This window comes from Oncorhynchus gorbuscha, linkage group LG13 (assembly GCF_021184085.1).
Source record: "Oncorhynchus gorbuscha isolate QuinsamMale2020 ecotype Even-year linkage group LG13, OgorEven_v1.0, whole genome shotgun sequence".
Taxonomy (NCBI): Eukaryota; Metazoa; Chordata; class Actinopteri; order Salmoniformes; family Salmonidae; genus Oncorhynchus; species Oncorhynchus gorbuscha.
Window position 1 is genome coordinate 41,807,445 of NC_060185.1, and position 16,851 is coordinate 41,824,295.

Genomic DNA, 16,851 nt, shown 5'->3' on the forward strand with positions numbered 1-16,851 from the left:
GCTCAGTGCCCGTGCTGTGAATGTAAGCTACTGTGAGTGGGAGCGAGTGACACATGAACAGGGAGGAGGTAGGGTGAGACGAGAGACCACAACCGACCAAGCCGACTCATACTATAGTAGACTAATAGCTGCCATAGCTAGGTTATTTATCAACCAATATGATTACGTAGTAACTGTCTTGACTGCATCAAACCAGGAGAAGCTAGTTAAGCTAGTAGCTAGCGAGCTAGGCTAATTGATGCAGCATGCTCTTTCTCGTCCTACAGCTACAAACAACAACATTCAGAATATAAAGTAGCAGTCTATCTGTTGGCTCTTGGTCGTTGTAGCTTATCCTTTTCTTTTAACTTTAAATTCCATCTTTTTAATTCCATCTCCATTGATTAGATATCTCCTGACCTTGGTCCCACACAGAGGCTCTATGACTATAACCTATTGCCGCTTTGATGACTTGTGATTGACCAACAACCAGCTACGCGCCACTCGTGAAAAGCAAAGAGTTGCAGCATAAATTCTAAACTTCTCTCTCTCTCTCTCTCTCTCTACTGCAGCAGTCGCGTTTGGATCTGTATGGGTCCTTCAGGACAAATCAGTTAAAAGTACACATACCTGTGACAATCAGACCAGACCCGTGTCATTATTTAGAATTCTGGATCCAGAACTGCTCTGGTACTGGATCGGGTCTCGGGTATGTGGATCCGTGAAGACCTCTAGGGTGTAGGCTACAGTGTTAGATAGTGTGTTAAGGAAAAGCCAGTTAGGCTACTGTAGAGGAGGGCACACAAAGCCCAAGACAGGTGACAGTGACTATCAGTGATACTTGTAACCCTTCCTCAACATGGAGGACATTCGTCTTATCCCTAGAGAGTCAGTGGAGTCAGTAAGGTGTGTGTGTCTGGCCATCGGTACTCAGACTAACACTGCTGGAGGGTCCGAAATGCTTCTGACGCCCCCCTCTCTCACTCTCTCATTAATCTGCATTGATTTTCCTCAGGCTTACTTCCTCCTCTATTAACCACAGGCTTCAAACCCCCACTTACCCAGTTCACCTTCTCTCTCTCTCTCTCTCTCTCTCTCTCTCTCTCTCTCCCTCGCTCTCTCTCTCTCCCTCCGCTCTCTCTCTGTCTCTCTGTCTCTCTCTCTCTCTCTCTCTCTCTCTCTCTCCCTCCTCTCTCTCTCTCTCTCTCTCTCTCTCTCTCTCTCTCTCTCGCTCTGTCTTGGCTGTTTTTTGGGGAAGTGCTTCATGTTTCTGTTTCTTAACTACTTTGCTTTTCCTTGTTAACTTTACTTTTCCTTGCCAATCAGCTGCAATCTTTTATCCTTCTTTTCCCCCTTTATCCATATCTCTTTCTCTCTCTGTCTTTCTTTGTCTCTCTATTTGTCTTCCTTGTTTCTCTCTCTTCTTCCTCGTAGGGTCAATCTTGACCCCTCTAAGCGTCCCAACTCAAACAAGTCCGTCTCGGGCTGCACTCTTCCGCAGGGATCAAAAACAGTTAGTAAGTTCTTCTTCCCATGTTTCTGGCTCCTTCTCTCTGTCTGCCTGTCAGTCTGTCTGTCTGTCTGTCTGCCTGCCTGCCTGTCTGCCAGCTCCTCCAACCCCTCGCCCACTCCCCTCTCATTCACAGCCTCAGTCTGTGCGCTGTGTCTGTTGTCTGAGTTCAGTTCAAGAGCGCGCCCTAGAGGCCACAGGTGACACAGCATACCCTTGACAACAACAGAACATTAGCCAGCAATAACCCTGCTTTCCAAAGACTTTAAAAATGTGCACAAGCTTGTAGTACTTGATGTAGGAGCAGTTTGGGATCCTCTATACATTCTTCTTCTATTTTCAGTTCATGTAAAGGCAGTTGGTTAATGGATGTGTTGTTGTATGAATATCTACCAAATGATTGTGGCACTTAAAACAATAATACATGATTGGACATGAAACATTTCTTTATTCTTATCTTTGAAAGTCAAATCAAAGGGGTCTGATGTGGCTTTGGACTCTATGGGCTGTTCTTTACCTTCTCCTAAAGCTTCAGGGTGCACCTCAACCTGATGACGTCTTCACTCATTGTGCAATTGTGTGCCGTCCAGTTGTACCTTTTCACGCAATTGTAAGACGGCGACTCACTTAATGAACTCCATATATTCCTTGCGTTGTTAAAACGTCACCAGTCCCAGAGGCAGTACTGTGAAACTGTTTCAGTGTTTTTGGTTTAGCCAACCTCCCTCTTTGCCACACAACACAACACTATCACAAGGCCAAGGAGTTTCAGATTGGAATGGTTTTGTTTGTAAGGAGCTGCTGCCATGCGTCCTTAGCATCGCTGACACTTCAAAGCAGGATTAGTTGCGTAATAGAGCCTTTATCCCCCCCCCTCTTAACGGGATCCTCTTCACAGTCCCAGCCAGAGGCACAGGCTTGTCAGTCCTTATCCCACCACTCCACTCCACTCACCATGGGCTCCACTCACTCCCTCTCTCCCAGAGAGATTTGACCCAACATGGCAGCCCAGACACTATCCCCACTTGCAGGTTTGTTTTAAGACACTCTACAGCTCAGATCTCTCCCCTATACTGTTAGATGGAGATTTTATAGAAGGAAAGCTCTAATCCTTTAAAGACACACCCAGTTCCTGTGATGGCCTTTGGGTTGGTCAGGCTAGTGGAGACGGCATTTGAAATAGGAAGGTTACGAACATGGCGACACTCTTTGTGGTGCTTGAACAGCAGCGCCCCCTTGTGTGTGTTAGATGGATGTGTAATGGGACATCTCAAAAGCTGACCATACTTTAGTGGTAGTAGTCATTGGGCAAACACTATGTACTTTCATTATGCTTTTTGTTAAAATGTCGGAATAAATGTTCTACAAACTTAGGTAAAAACCATCACAGCACATGTTAGAGTTGCCCAGTTATGTCACGCAACGCAAGCAGCAGCAGCTTTCTAGTCCTGAGCCTGAACCTGCCCTGAGCCCTTCCTCTAAAAAACATTCCTAGTGTGGCTTCAAAGTGTGTGTTTTGTTTCATTTGTTTATTTATCATTTCCGTACATTTCGGAAGGTTGATGTCACTCTGACTCTGATGAGTTGATGGTGTTGTGGTTATTTCTCTATTGGCTGTTGCTGAGGGAAGGATTGGAACAGGAAGGGGAGGGAGCAAGGGATATTTCTCTATTGGCTGATTCATTCCTAACACACACTTTTGTCTTCGTCTTGAGGGTCACAGACGAACCTGAGAGAGTCTGCAGATCTCCGGTCACAAGGTGAGTGTCTACAATACAGTATGTCCCACTGTGATGAGAAACTATTTAATTACAGGCCCAAGATCAGTTTCCCCAAACCCAGTTGTAACCACATTCATTATGATCACACAATGCAAAACTGAACCCAGACCAGTTAGATAGTTGTGCTATCAATCAAAGACTTTCTGTATCACTCCATGTCTGCCCACCATCGGGCAGTATGACAGCTCCAGGACCAGTAGTTACTAAAGGCATTTCTATTCTCTCCCTCACAATGTAGCCTCGGCTGCACAGTCTCTGGTCAGACAGTCTCTGGTTAAATCCAGCAGGTAAAGCTCAGAGCATGGGTCAATGCAGCATTAGCTCTAAATGCCCTTGGTGTGACTCGTAGATAGTAGATGTGGTACTCTGTGATAGATGCCTGTGAGTGACTGCCTCTCTAATTCTTTTCTGAAGTAGGTTCCTTTTGTGTGTTATATCAAGTAGGTTCCTCAGTGTAACAACAACTTCAACTCCCCATCTATTGACATGAACCTCATTTTCACTTACTCAAACAATTTGGATAAATTAAATACCCATAATTATGTAGACATGCCGAATACACAGAGCTTCCACTTGTTTCCAAGAGTAGTACTTGTACTAGTGTGTGGTATTCTGTCCACCGTTAAACCTACTCCTACTTACACAGCAGATATGTTTTTGCTAGCTTGTGACCGAGCATAGTAAGATGCCACCGCAAGCTGATTCTGTGACCCACTAGGACAGCATTCCAAAGACAAATGTCTGCTTTGAAATGTAAATCAATGCCAATTTTAATTAGCTGCGCATACCACCAGGGCTGGGCTCAATTCCATTTCAATTGCAGTCAGGAAGTACACTGAATTTCCAATTCTCTTCAATGCTTTTCAACGAGGAAAATGTGGAATTAGAATTGGAATTTGGTTTACTTTCTGAATGGACCGGATTTAAATGGATTTGGCCACATCTCTGCAAACCACAGACACCTCCAGAAATAACAATATAATGACCTGAATATATATATATATATATACACCGTACACACACACTACCATTCAAAAGTTTGGGGTCACTTAGAAATGTCCTTGTTTTCCATAAAAACATACATGAAATGAGTTGCAAAATGAATAGGAAATATTGTCAAGACGTTGGATTTTTAATTGAAATAATAATTTTGTCCTTCAAACTTTGCTTTCGTAAAATAATCCTCTATTTGCAGCAATTACAGGCTTGCAGACTTTTGGCATTCTAGTTGTCAATTTGTTGAGGTAATCTGAAGAGATTTCACCCCATGCTTCCTGAAGCACCTCCCACAAGTTGGATTTGCTTGATGGGCACTTCTTACGTACCATACGGTCAAGCTGCTCCCACAACAGCTCAATAGGGTTGAGATCCGGTGACGGCTGGCATCTCCATTATTGACAGAATACCAGCTGACTGCTTCTTCCCTAAAACGTTCTTACATAGTTTGGATTGGGTCATGCTTTGGGTCATTGTCCTGTTGTAGGAGGAAATTGGCTCATATTAAGTGCCGTCCACAGGGCGTTGCAAAATGGAGTGATAGACTTCCTTCTTCAAGATCCCTTTTACCCTGTATAAATCTCCCACTTTACCACCACCAAAGCACCCCCAGACCATCACATTGCCTCCACCATACTTAACAGATGGCATCAAGCAGTCCTCCAGCATCTTTTCATTTTTTCTGCGTCTCACGAATGTTCTTCCTTGTGATCCGAACACCTCAAACTTGGATTTGTCTGTCCATAACACTTTTTTCTAATCTTCCTCTCTCCAGTGTCTGTGTTCTTTTGCCCATCTTAATCTTTTCTTTTTATTGGCCAGTCTGAGAGATGGCTTTATCTTTGCAACTCTGCCTAGAAGGTCAGAAACCCAGAGTCACCTCTTCACTGTTGACGTTGAGACTGGTGTTTTGCAGGGTACTATTTAATAAAGCGGCCAGTTGAGGACTTGTGAGGCATCTGTTTCTCAAACTAGACACTCTAATATACTTGTCCTCTTGCTCAGTTGTGCACTGGGGCCTCCCACTCCTCTTTCTATTCTGGTTAGGGCCAGTTTGCGCTATTCTGTGAAGGGAGTAGTACACAGTGTTGTATGAGATCTTCAGTTTCTTGGCAATTTCTCACATGGAATAGCCTTTGTTTCTCAGAATAAGAATAGACTGATGAGTTTCAGAAGAAAGTGCTTTGTTTCTGGCCATTTTGAGCCTATAATCAAACCCACAAATGCTGATGCTTCAGAAACTCAACTAGTCTAAAGAAGGCCAGTTGTATTGCTTCTTTAGCAGAACAACAGTTTTCAGCTGTGCTAACATAATTGCAAAAGGCTTTTTCCTATGATCTATTAGCCTTTTTATAATGATAAACTTGGATTAGCTAACACAACGTGTCATTGGAACACAGGCGTGATATTTGCTGATAATGGGCCTCTGTACACCTATGTAGATATTCAACAAAAAAACAGCCATTTCCAGCTAAAATAGTAGCTGTATTTCTGATCAATTTGATGTTATTTTAATGGACAGAAAATTTGCTTTTCTTTCAAAAACAAGGACATTTCTAAGTGACCCCAAACTTTTGAACGGTAGTGTGAGTGTGTGTGTGTGTATATATATCTATATATACTGCTCAAAAAAATAAAGGGAACACTAAAATAACACATCCTAGATCTGAATGAATTAAATATTCTTATTAAATACTTTTTTTCATTAAATAGTTGAATGTGCTGACAACAAAATCACACAAAAATGACCAATGGAAATCAAATTTATCAACCCATGGAGGTCTGGATTTGGAGTCACACTCAAAATTAAAGTGGAAAACCACACTACAGGCTGATCCAACTTTGATGTAATGTCCTTAAAACAAGTCTAAATGAGGCTCAGTAGTGTGTGTGGCCTCCACGTGCCTGTATGACCTCCCTAAAACGCCTGGGCATGCTCCTGATGAGGTGGCGGATGGTCTCCTGAGGGATCTCCTCCCAGACCTGGACTAAAGCATCCGCCAACTCCTGGACAGTCTGTGGTGCAACGTGGTGGCTGGAGCGAGACATGATGTCCCAGATGTGCTCAATTGGATTCAGGTCTGGGGAACGGGCGGGCCAGTCCATAGCATCAATGCCTTCCTCTTGCAGGAACTGCTGATGCTAGACCTCCAGTCACATGAGGTCTAGCATTGTCTTGCATTAGGAGGAACCCAGGGCCAACCGCACCAGCATATGGTCTCACAAGGGGTCTGAGGATCTCATCTCGTTACCTAATGGCAGTCAGGCTACCTCTGGCGAGCACAAGGAGGGCTGTGGGGCCCCCAAAAGAAATGCCACCCCACACCATGACTGACCCACCGCTAAACCGGTCATGCTGGAAGATGTTGCAGGCAGGAGAACGTTCTCCACGGCGTCTCCAGACTGTCACGTCTGTCACATGCGCTCAGTGTGAACCTGCTTTCATCTGTGAAGAGCATAGGGCGCCAGTGGCGAATTTGCCAATCTTGGTGTTCTCTGGCAAATGCCAAAATGTCCTGCACGGTGTTGGGCTGTAAGCACAACCCCGACCTGTGGACGTCGGGCCCTCATACCACCCTCATGGTATCTGTTTCTGACCGTTTGAGCAGACACATGCACATTTGTGGCCTGCTGGAGGTCATTTTGCAGGGCTCTGGCAGTGCTCCTCCTGCTCCACCTTGCACAAAGGCGGAGGTAGCGGTCCTGCTGCTGGGTTGTTGCCCTCCTACGGCCTCCTCCACGCCTCCTGATGTACTGGCCTGTCTCCTGGTAGCGCCTCCTTGCTCTGAACACTACGCTGACAGACACAGCAAACCTTCTGGCCACAGCTCGCATTGATGTTCCATCCTGGATGAGCTGCACTACCTGAGCCACTTGTGTGGGTTGTAGATTCCGTCTCATGCTACCACTAGAGTGAAAGCACCGCCAGCACTCAAAATTGACCAAAACATTAGCCAGGAAGCATAGGAACTGAGAAGTGGTCTGTGGTCACCACCTGCAGAACCACTCCTTTATTGGGGGTGTCTTGCTAATTGCCTATAATTTCCACCTGTTGTCTATTCCATTTGCACAACAGCATGTGCAATTTATTGTCAATCAGTGTTGCTTCCTAAGTGGACAGTTTGGAGTTACATTGTGTTGTTTAAGTGTTCTCTTTATTTTTTTGAGCAGTGTATATATATATATATATATATATATATGCGCATACAGTTCAGATCATTGAGTGGGGCGGCATAACTGTAGCCTGGTCTAATGAAGGAGGTATAATGGTGCAGCATCATTTAGAATGTTGTTGCCTTGAAGAACACACGTGTCCTCAAAAAGGTAAAATTGTGTTGTTAACTTGACTAACTTGTGTTGCTTCCTAACATTCCATTTTATTGCACTACGGTGTCCTCTGAATTGTCCTCTGATTTGAACCACAGATGTATTTTTCTATAATAGTCTAATTTATGGCATGATTTTAAGATGGTAGTGCAACTTGTGTATGTTGTGGATGCTACATCCACTCTTCAGTAAAAACATTTTATATGCTTTAATTTCTACTGGCCTCATCTATTTCAATGAGTAATTGAGGAATGGATTTCTATTGATAAATTAAGAGTTATGGCTGTTATTAAACCAAACCCTATATGATACTTATATATTTCTCCCCTGTTCCTCTCTTCCCATCCACGTTAATGCACTTCAACCACACTCCACCTGCATCCTCTTCTCTCATTCAATCTCTCACCCCCAATCACTCCCCCACTCCCACGCTTCACCCACTTTGCCCCTGCAGTCGCCATCTACCTGGGCATCAAAAAGCGGCAGAGCCCCGGACCCCCCGATGCGGCTGGGATGTGAGGGTGCGGAGCCCGCGGGACCCGGCGGAGGTGGTGCTGGCGCTGCGCGAGGCGGCCCAGGGCTTCGGCTGCCAGGTCCACCTAGCTGGGCCCTTCCTGCTCTCCTGCACCCACGGGGCGGCCGGCTCACGCGTGGCCTTCGAGGCTGAGGTGTGCCAGCTGCCCGCCGGTCCAGCCGAGACCAGCGGCGTGCGCTTCAAACGCCTGTGGGGGGCGCCGCTTGCCTTCCGGGATATCGCCACAAAAGTGTCCAAAGATCTGGAGCTCTGAGGGCAACAGGGGGTGGGGCAGAGGGCTTCTACACTGGACAGACTGACCGAGGGGGCGGGAGAAGGAGACAGACTGAACCCGCTACCCCCACTGCCAACCTCGCCTCACCCCCGCCAAAGACCCGCTTCTGGTGCCACACGGACACGCAGGCACACCGGCACGGACGGCCCGGCCCCGCCACTCACAGACCTATGACCTATGAACCCTGCTAAGGCACCTCAATATTATGTGAATCTAGGGAGTCAAGCAGTTCTTTTTTAATTCCATATTTGCAGATTAAGATATTTTTCGTCAACGTAGTTATGATTATATTATATTTGTTGTCATTCCTTTTTAACAGCTGCTATTTAAAAGGTTTTTAATATTGTTTTTCTTTTCTTCACTTCAATGAGCAATTGACAGACTGAATGCATATTTAAGAAACAAGGGCCAGCCCTTTCCTAGACAGAACTCCAGGCTATAGAGCAGGGGTGTCAAACTCATTTTGCCATGGACGCCACATTCGTTCTTCAACGAGGTCCGGACGGCAACACTGAAAATGTGTTATATTTCCTTGCCGTCAAAATTAGCATAAAATAGTCTATCCACCCTATCCATAATATTTTGCATTTTTTATGCTCCCTAACTGTCTAGCTTTCATTTCAGTGATTATTAACAATCTGGACACAATCTATAAACTGTATGAATGTAGGTCCATTATCTTATAATTTCTACACGGTTTCGATTTGGCTGTAGTCATTTTAAAATATTTTCAAAATCAAATTTTATTTGTCACATGACCTTACTGTGAAATGCTTACATACAAGCCCTTAACCAACAATGCAATTTTAAGAAAATACCTATTAAAAAAAGGTAAGAGATAAGAATAACAAATAATTAAAGAGCAGCAGTAAATATCAGTAGCGGGACTATATACAGGGGGTACCGGTACAGATATATGAAAAAAAGACTCTTTGTTATTTTTGTGGGGTTTTACTCAAACCCGCAGGCCAGATTGGACCCCCTCGCGCACCGCAGGCCATATTTTTGACACCCCTGCTATATAGGGAGCCACGCCGAAATACAGAGACGGACAACAAAAAATATTCTGTAAAACAAATGCCAGACCCTTCTGCCCATCCATCGTCTGCTCAATTCTGTACGACCCCGTCTGCTACTCTCGTCAAGTTTCGATTTGTGTTTTGTATATACCGGAATGTTGGTTGCTTATGAGCAAAGCTGTCTGACTTCAATGTCCAAAGCAGAGTAGGTGATGACTGCTCTTCTGAGCCACTAACCTTTTGATTTTCTGCGTTTCAGCAGGTAATGTACACAAGCATTCTACACTTTTGGTTTAGCAATATCACCTCTTGTAATTGTATTTCCTCTTAAATGTTACAGCACATCCACAGGGCCAAGATTCCAAACTTGATTTGATGTAAGCTGTGTTTAGTATTATGTTGGGGAATATTGCATGTCACATTTCCACAATCACAATTTGGATCACTTTTTAGTATAAAATGACCCAAGATCTCATAAAAAACAAAATGACATCAACTCCTAATTTTCTGCTCAAAAAGAAAAGGATATGATTGATCAAACAGACTATAATAACTACAGCAACGCTAGTTGAATTGCATTAACTATTTATGTCCATCGATTCCTTTATCTGTGGTTCCCTGGAGGATGAGTTCCGAACTGCTCCTCAACACAGCCCTCGGCAACACTGAGCTTCCCTTCTGGTAGCCAATCAGACTTCTGTATTGCTGAGGGGGGTAGTTTAGAACGTGACCCTGGGTGACCTTGTTGAAATTAACCCTGACACTCTTCTATAAATGAACCACGATTCCAAGCTGCTCACAATTGATCCAAGTCAGGTAGATAGTCACTCACTCCGGCCTTGACTGTTTGTCACTGGCTTTGATTTGCACCAATATACAGTAATGATCCTTGTCGCCTGTCAGTGGGTCATAGCAGCAGACATGCCAGAACATCGTTCCCAGTTGCTGTAGTGGGCTCTTCTAGTTTAGATCTCTCAACCATGTTTCTATTTTCTCAGCTCAGACTGTGTTGTTGGTGTCGCTGAATGTTCCTCAACCTTCCTTGTTTTCTGAAAGTCTGTCTGGCCTTTGTAAACGGCTCAAAGATTCATCAACAGTGGATGATGTTCTCATTACAGAGTGTGCTTGTTTGTCACTGTTACACCTCTGACCATTTCCGCCAGCCTGCCTACACTGGACTGCCTGCCCAACACAATAGCAAATCTTCAGTTGTTTTCAAACATTTTCCACCTTATTCCTTTTGGCAAAAAGATTTATTGCACACATGTATGGCAGTAGTACATAGCAATCCATGACACTACAATGACTTCACTTTTCCCGTTGCGAGGAATCATGGGAGATTTTAGTTGCTACAGGTGGCCACAAATGTCTTAAAATGTGAAAGCTGTGATTTTGTGCAATTTTTGGGCAACTTTGCCCAAAATAGGACCTCTTGCCCAACAATTCCCATATATATTGCTTAAAGCTTAGGACCATGCTTCAACGGTAGGAAGTAGTAGTGCGTTTGAAGCAGTCGCTGTTATCGATAAAACGGGGTGCAAATATGGAAATGACTGACCTGCAGTCCTGCATGTCTCATAGGACAATTGTGTTGAAGCAAAAATAAATTCTCCTTTCAAACTCTTGACATTTTGGATCAAGTTTATTTTTTGTTCTCACTGTGGTTGCCGTGGTCTCAGTAGATTACAGGTTGGTCATATGTGTAATGGATGGTTTGGAATTCCCATTGTTAGAGCATCTCCTGTCCATGATATATGAGACAACATACACATTGTCACGTTCATATAAAGTGGCATTGTTTACGTCGTTACATAGCAACCCACTACCACTACTTATAAAACTACTAGTCTTAGCACCTATAAGTCATCATGACCACCTGCCTTCACCTCGTGGCTACGACCACATCACAGCCTTGATAAAAATGTCATAACACATGGCCTCTCGTTTTATTGCTTAATTGTACCATGGTTTTAGGGCATTTACGAGGCTGCGCTCACTGAGTTTATGTGTGTGTGTGCGTGTATGTGTGCAGCAAGAATGTGTACGTGCGAGGGTCTGTGTGTGTGTGTTTCGAGACCATACATCAGACAGTGGGGTTGATTGTTAACTGGGGCTTGTTTTATTTGCTCAATACATTTTTACAACCAAAAAACGGATTTAAGATTCGGTGCATTAACATAGCGATGGCCCATGGCACCAGACTATGCGATAGTACTTTATTCCCAGGATGTTACGAAAAGAATGTGACAGATGGTAAAATGTGACTGAGGAAGGAGAAAAATAAATGAAGAGAAAGACTGAAGGAAGGAAAAAAAGAGTTGGATCAGAGTGGAGTGTCTTTAGGAAAAGTCCAGGGAGGATGTCTCCTGCCCGCGTGACGACAAGGCTACTCATTTTTATAATACAAAAAGCACAAGTGCCGCTTTACTTCTGGGCTGGGATCATGCCGTCGATGGCCTCTCCCTTCTCCAGCTTCTTCTCCATCTCCACCATGAGCTTGACGCCATCCACCACCATCTGCACCTGCTGCACCTCTGAGGAGCCCAGACGATCAGCGTTGGAGATGTCAAAGATTCCACCCACGGAGGCCGTGTCCACACCACCTGCAGGCAAAGAGGTCAAAGGTGAGTCTTCATAATCCTTAACACTGGTGTTCCATGATGTACATGTCAGGTTAAATATGGCTTTACTAGTCACCTCAGAAATGCATATAATGGCAGTGTAATAACATTTTATGGACTATTGCTAGGTATAGTATGACTTCACGCATTAGGACTATAAAGAGAGTAGCTCGTACCTGTGCCGCGCTTCTGCAGACGCAGCCTGGTCAGGATCTCCTCAAACTTGGCGTGTGTGCTCAGCTTGGGCAGCTTGACGTGCACGCCACCGCGCAGGCCAGTTCCCAGGTTGGAGGGGCAGGTCAGCACATAGCCGAGATGCTCGTTCCACATGAAGCCGTGGTTGTGCTTCTTGAAGACCGCCTCAATCTGCACAAGGTAGAGAAGGACAGGAGACGAGAATGTTCCAGTGAGTGCGTTTTCAGGTGAGAATAGCCAACCGAAAGGGATGTGTGTTTCGACTACTGACTATAAGAAAACTTAGCTGCCATTGTTGTGAACAAGCGATAAAGAACAATCTCGGTATTGACAGTGTGCGAGTCCTGTAGGCTCTGTGGCTAGCCTACCTTCTGCAGACCAACGCAGAAGCGTCTGAAGACCTCCTTCATGTTGCCTCCCTTCTCCATGGAGATGACACGCAGGTGGTCCTCCTCGTTCACCCAGACCAAGAAGCTCTTGGCATCGTTGTGCCTTCAGATAGGAGGGAGTACGTATTACATGACTGTGGGACATACTGTACATTCATTACTTGGTTTAACCAATGGTATTGTTTTGGTTTCGGGTATTGGTATGGGCCTGTGTCCTGGGCACTCACCAGATTCCTCTTGCGTCGGGCCAGTCACGGGCCATACCAGCGGACAGCAGCAGGGGGGAGACGGGCTTGTCAAACAAGAAGTGGTCGGCGATCAGCTGATCCTGCTCGGCATCGGTCATGGCGTTCAGGGGGTAGTACTTTCCCTTGAACTCACCATCCAGTGTGGCCAGGGCTGAGGGGAGAGAGACATAAACATGAGATTGACTTGGTCGTGCTCCAAGGCAGCACAGCTGACCCTGATTTTTATAGTGCTGATTTTACTGAGGGCTCAGACACTCACCCTCGATGGACAGTTTCTCAACCATTCTACGCTCGCCACGGCTGTTGTGGGGGGGCAGGGTGTATCCCTTGATGCTGCGTCCGGTACGCACACGGCTGGACAGGACGTAGGCGGGGTCAAGATCATCACCTCCCTGTAAACGGGAAAATGAATTATGTCGCTCTACACATGGAAGTCATTCAAATGCCGTCTAGTCACCACGGTCCACTGCAGCCTTATATATTAGCTAAGAAATCAAGCTTGCAAAAGGAGCAATGAAGAAATGTGATTGCCAGGACCACTTTCTTCACTCACCTTCAGGTTCTCGAAGTTCAGGTCGGTCTTGTGTTTGTCGGTGGGCTTGTAGCCTCCGTGACGGTCGGAGATGATGGGGTCGAACATATCCTTAAAGACTTCGTAGCACTCTTCATCACCAGCAACGCAGCCGACGGTCATGATGAAGGGGTGTCCTACAGACAGAAAGAGAATAAGTGAAAACTATTGCCACAGGAAAACTACATGTAACAGGCCCCCCATCAAAGTGCACTATCAACAGTCTCATTTTTCATGCTGATAGTGTATTAGTTAATAGCACTAAGAATGTTTTGCTTTCAGGTGCCCTTATCAGCCACCAATCAGAGCGGATCAGGACATGCCTATCCTGTGACCTCACAGGGCCCTGACGGGTCTTCCTGTGTGTGTGCTTCTAAGTCTTACCAGGGTTGTCCACACCGGTCTGGGTGCAGTCGTCCAGGGTGAAACCGGAGGGGGTAGACTTGCTCCTCAGCTTTTTGTACATGTCCTTGGTCAGCACCTTGGCCATGTGGTTGTTGTGCAGGGAGAGGTCTGGGAACTCCTCTACATCAGAGAATTTCATCTTGTAGTCATTGTGGCAGTTCTTCGTCATGATTGCGGCTCTCTTTTGTCCTGCAAAACGGAGAGGGGGAAGAAGTGTGAATCTATGTATGATGATCTGGCACACTGTAACGAAAGCCCTCCCAACTAAATATTCAATAATGGTGAAAGAACAGTATCTGGGTCCCTAGCAACAGAATTGTGCCACAAAAGAGAGCATGATGGGTTTTCAGAAAAAAAAATCACAAGGAACTGTCCTAGCAATGGCCTAACAATACAACCAATACCACTAAATATACCATATTTTGTGATTTGTAGTACTGAGTCTCCTAGTGTCCTATCTATCAGTCTCCTGACCCCTCCAGCCACCGCCTCATGTTTCCACGGAGAGGGACAGGGGTGTGATCTACGTGCTTTTATGCACTTAGCAGCAGAAGGTATTTTTAGACCAGGCCATCCACTCTACACCCTCTTGCTGTGGCTATATTCTGACACTGGCATGCAAGCCACCTTCCCATTCCTTCAAGGGAAACACCATCACTGCAGCCTAGTCTGGCTACCCCCCAGTAGGCGGTACCAGAGAATTCCAGAGACTGACTTGATTCATTCTCCGGTCATTAGCACAACTGACCTTCATATTAGAATGAATAGGATCTCAGATTAACATCTGAACTACAAACATGTTGTGGAATAATTGCAGACATTATAGAAACTCAATACTTCACTTTGCATGTTTTTTTCCAGCAAAATATCTAAAATGACTCAGTGTCATCTATAGATCACCACTGGTAACAAATCAACCAGCCGCTGTCCTGTGACTATCCCTCCTCTACTAACAGCTGTTAGTGATCATGGCTGTTTTCAAACTAGTGCTCTCTTTTACCAACAAAACTTTTAACAAAGTTACGGTTTGCACTCAAGTGGATGACGAGTAAAAACGCATAAGAAGTAGTTTGAAGAAGAAAAAAACAGTAGATCTTCCATTTTAGGAAACGCTGCAAGAAACAGAAGAGGAGTCCAATGCAAAAAAACCAAGAAGAACCGATTTCAGGATTCCAAGTGGTGTGGCAACGGAGAGGTTTCAGGAATTCTCATTTCTACTTAAAACTCTTTTCCAGAAGCTCGCTGCCTAGTAGGTTTTACCTGCACAGGAGAAAAGAAGGAGGTAACGTTCCCGGGATCCACCAAAGCCAATATAGGAGTTACCCAACTTTGACAGGTGTTAGACCCTAGTTTATATACCCAGACCTTTGCACCCATTGGCTGGTTTGTCTCTGAATTCTCTCACTCGATTGGACAGCCACAACCCCTGATGCCCAGTTTAGTTTGTAAAAGGCATGAACTTACATCACAACACCCGAGACGGTACAACAGCTGTGCCTACCCCCTGAATGGCAACGCCCCCCTCCTCCTCTGATTAGCTAGTTGAGGTGGGGGGTTGAAGGAGACAGTTGAAGTAAAGTGACAGTTGTAAAAAGACACTGTATCCGGGGACACTGTTATAAGTGTTCACACTGAGAGATTGAGGGATCCTGGGGGAACAAATAACTACTATGTCTAAAAGCGTCAGCTAAATGCCATATATTATATTACTAGTTGTGGGGTTTCATGGGAGTTCTCCCCTACAGTCATTGGAGCTCCCTCTCATTCATCTGTAGTGTGTTTGGTGCGTATTCCCACCCCCTTGGTCCTAATTTGAATCAGTCAAAAAAAAGTTACATGATTTTTCATAGGAATATAGTTATGTTCCCTTGAGAGAGATGGAGAACCGGAAGAGGAGAAAGGAGAAAGCCACTTCATTGAGCATTTCATAAACAATACCTGACAATATGAACCACAAACTGGAACTGTGTGACACACTCCTCTTGGATTCAGAGCAATTGCACTTCGCAGAGGTTTTTGTTGAAGCTCATAGACAATCAAGGCTTAATGTGATTTCACACAAGGTTTAACAATGTTATTGAGGAGACGTTTTTTAAAGTATTCTGCACAGTGCCACTGTGTCTCCCAGCTCAATGACTAGACAGAATGAACAATCCTCACACTTCAGTGTGCCGTACTTACAAATCCATGCCGGCCACCCTCTACCCTGAGCTTTTGTGCCAACCATTCTGTCAGGACAAATCTACCAAACTGTGCTAGATAATATATGCCTTCATGTCTATTTCTAGCAGCATGCCAGGGCCATGCCAAAGAAGGATGCTGTGTCCCCATGGGGTGATAGTCATAACAAACATGCACACACAGATAGAAGAAGAGTCTTTAGTTGGAAGGACTGCATAAGATTGAGTTGAAGCATATTTTTTAACTCGGCAAGTCAGTTAAGAACTATTTCTTGTTTTCAATGACGGCCTGAAAACAGTGGGTTAATTTAACTGCCTTGTTCAAGGGCAGAACGACAGATTTTTACCTTGTTGGCTCAGGGATTTGATCTTGCAACCTTTCGGTTACTAGTCCAACGCTCTGACCACTAGGCTACCTGCCGCCCCAGGTTGTCTAAGCATCTACTGTATACAATCAAAGTTTGCTGAAGCAGATTTAGAAAGGGTAAGAGTGATAGAGGTGGATTGTCGAGGCCTTGTGCACAAGCCTCCTTCAGTATATATTATCAAAAGTATTATTAAGTTTAAACATGTGTTCAAAATTCAATCTCGTGTATAAAATGCACCTTACATAATACAAGAGGGAAATTGGCAAGGGTACCAGCCAGTGGTTTTATATCAAATTATTTTGAGATGTTCAGCAGGAGTATGAGATATAGCAGGTGCCTTGTGTCTGAGATCTATTACATATCAGTAGTGCAATTACTGACAGATATTAAATCAGAGAGAGCCCCTGTGACAACAAAATTGTTGATGGGTGTGACGCAAACACTTCTAATCCC

At 44.8% G+C, this 16,851-nt stretch overlaps 2 protein-coding genes across 6 annotated transcripts in view; one reads left to right on the forward strand and one right to left on the reverse strand.

Annotated features, from left to right (window-relative positions):
* LOC123992899 (MAP/microtubule affinity-regulating kinase 4-like) overlaps positions 1-9,707 on the forward strand; it is a 57,999-nt gene extending 48,292 nt beyond the window's left edge. For 2 of the 5 annotated variants that reach the window (XM_046294513.1, XM_046294512.1), the window contains exons 16-19: positions 1,414-1,496; positions 3,205-3,249; positions 3,509-3,557; positions 8,048-9,707. In XM_046294513.1, the coding sequence (XP_046150469.1) occupies positions 1,414-1,496; positions 3,205-3,249; positions 3,509-3,557; positions 8,048-8,381 (511 nt within the window). In that variant the 3' untranslated portion in view covers positions 8,382-9,707. The remainder of the gene's footprint in view (positions 1-1,413; positions 1,497-3,204; positions 3,250-3,508; positions 3,558-8,047) is intronic. The other 3 variants (XM_046294516.1, XM_046294517.1, XM_046294514.1) reach the window with 3 other exon arrangements.
* Positions 9,708-11,517: 1,810 nt separating this feature from the next.
* Positions 11,518-15,267, reverse strand: LOC123992900 (creatine kinase M-type-like). Its single transcript, XM_046294518.1, has 8 exons — positions 15,111-15,267; positions 13,830-14,039; positions 13,428-13,582; positions 13,134-13,266; positions 12,854-13,025; positions 12,606-12,729; positions 12,219-12,408; positions 11,518-12,024 (listed from the first exon to the last, which is right to left on the reverse strand). Exons 2-8 carry the CDS (start codon positions 14,017-14,019, stop codon positions 11,846-11,848), a joined length of 1,143 nt encoding a protein of 380 aa, XP_046150474.1. The 5' UTR covers positions 14,020-14,039; positions 15,111-15,267; the 3' UTR covers positions 11,518-11,845.
* Between the last annotated feature and the right edge of the window lie 1,584 nt (positions 15,268-16,851).

Coding starts and splice junctions, on each gene's coding strand:
- LOC123992900 (XM_046294518.1), bottom strand. CDS start 14,019: ATGACGAAGAACTGCCACAATGACTACAAGATGAAATTCTCTGATGTA. Junction 13,026..13,133: donor TGAGAAACTGTCCATCGAGG/GTGAGTGTCTGA, acceptor CTCTCCCCTCAG/CCCTGGCCACACTGGATGGT. Junction 12,409..12,605: donor TCTGCGTTGGTCTGCAGAAG/GTAGGCTAGCCA, acceptor TACCTTGTGCAG/ATTGAGGCGGTCTTCAAGAA.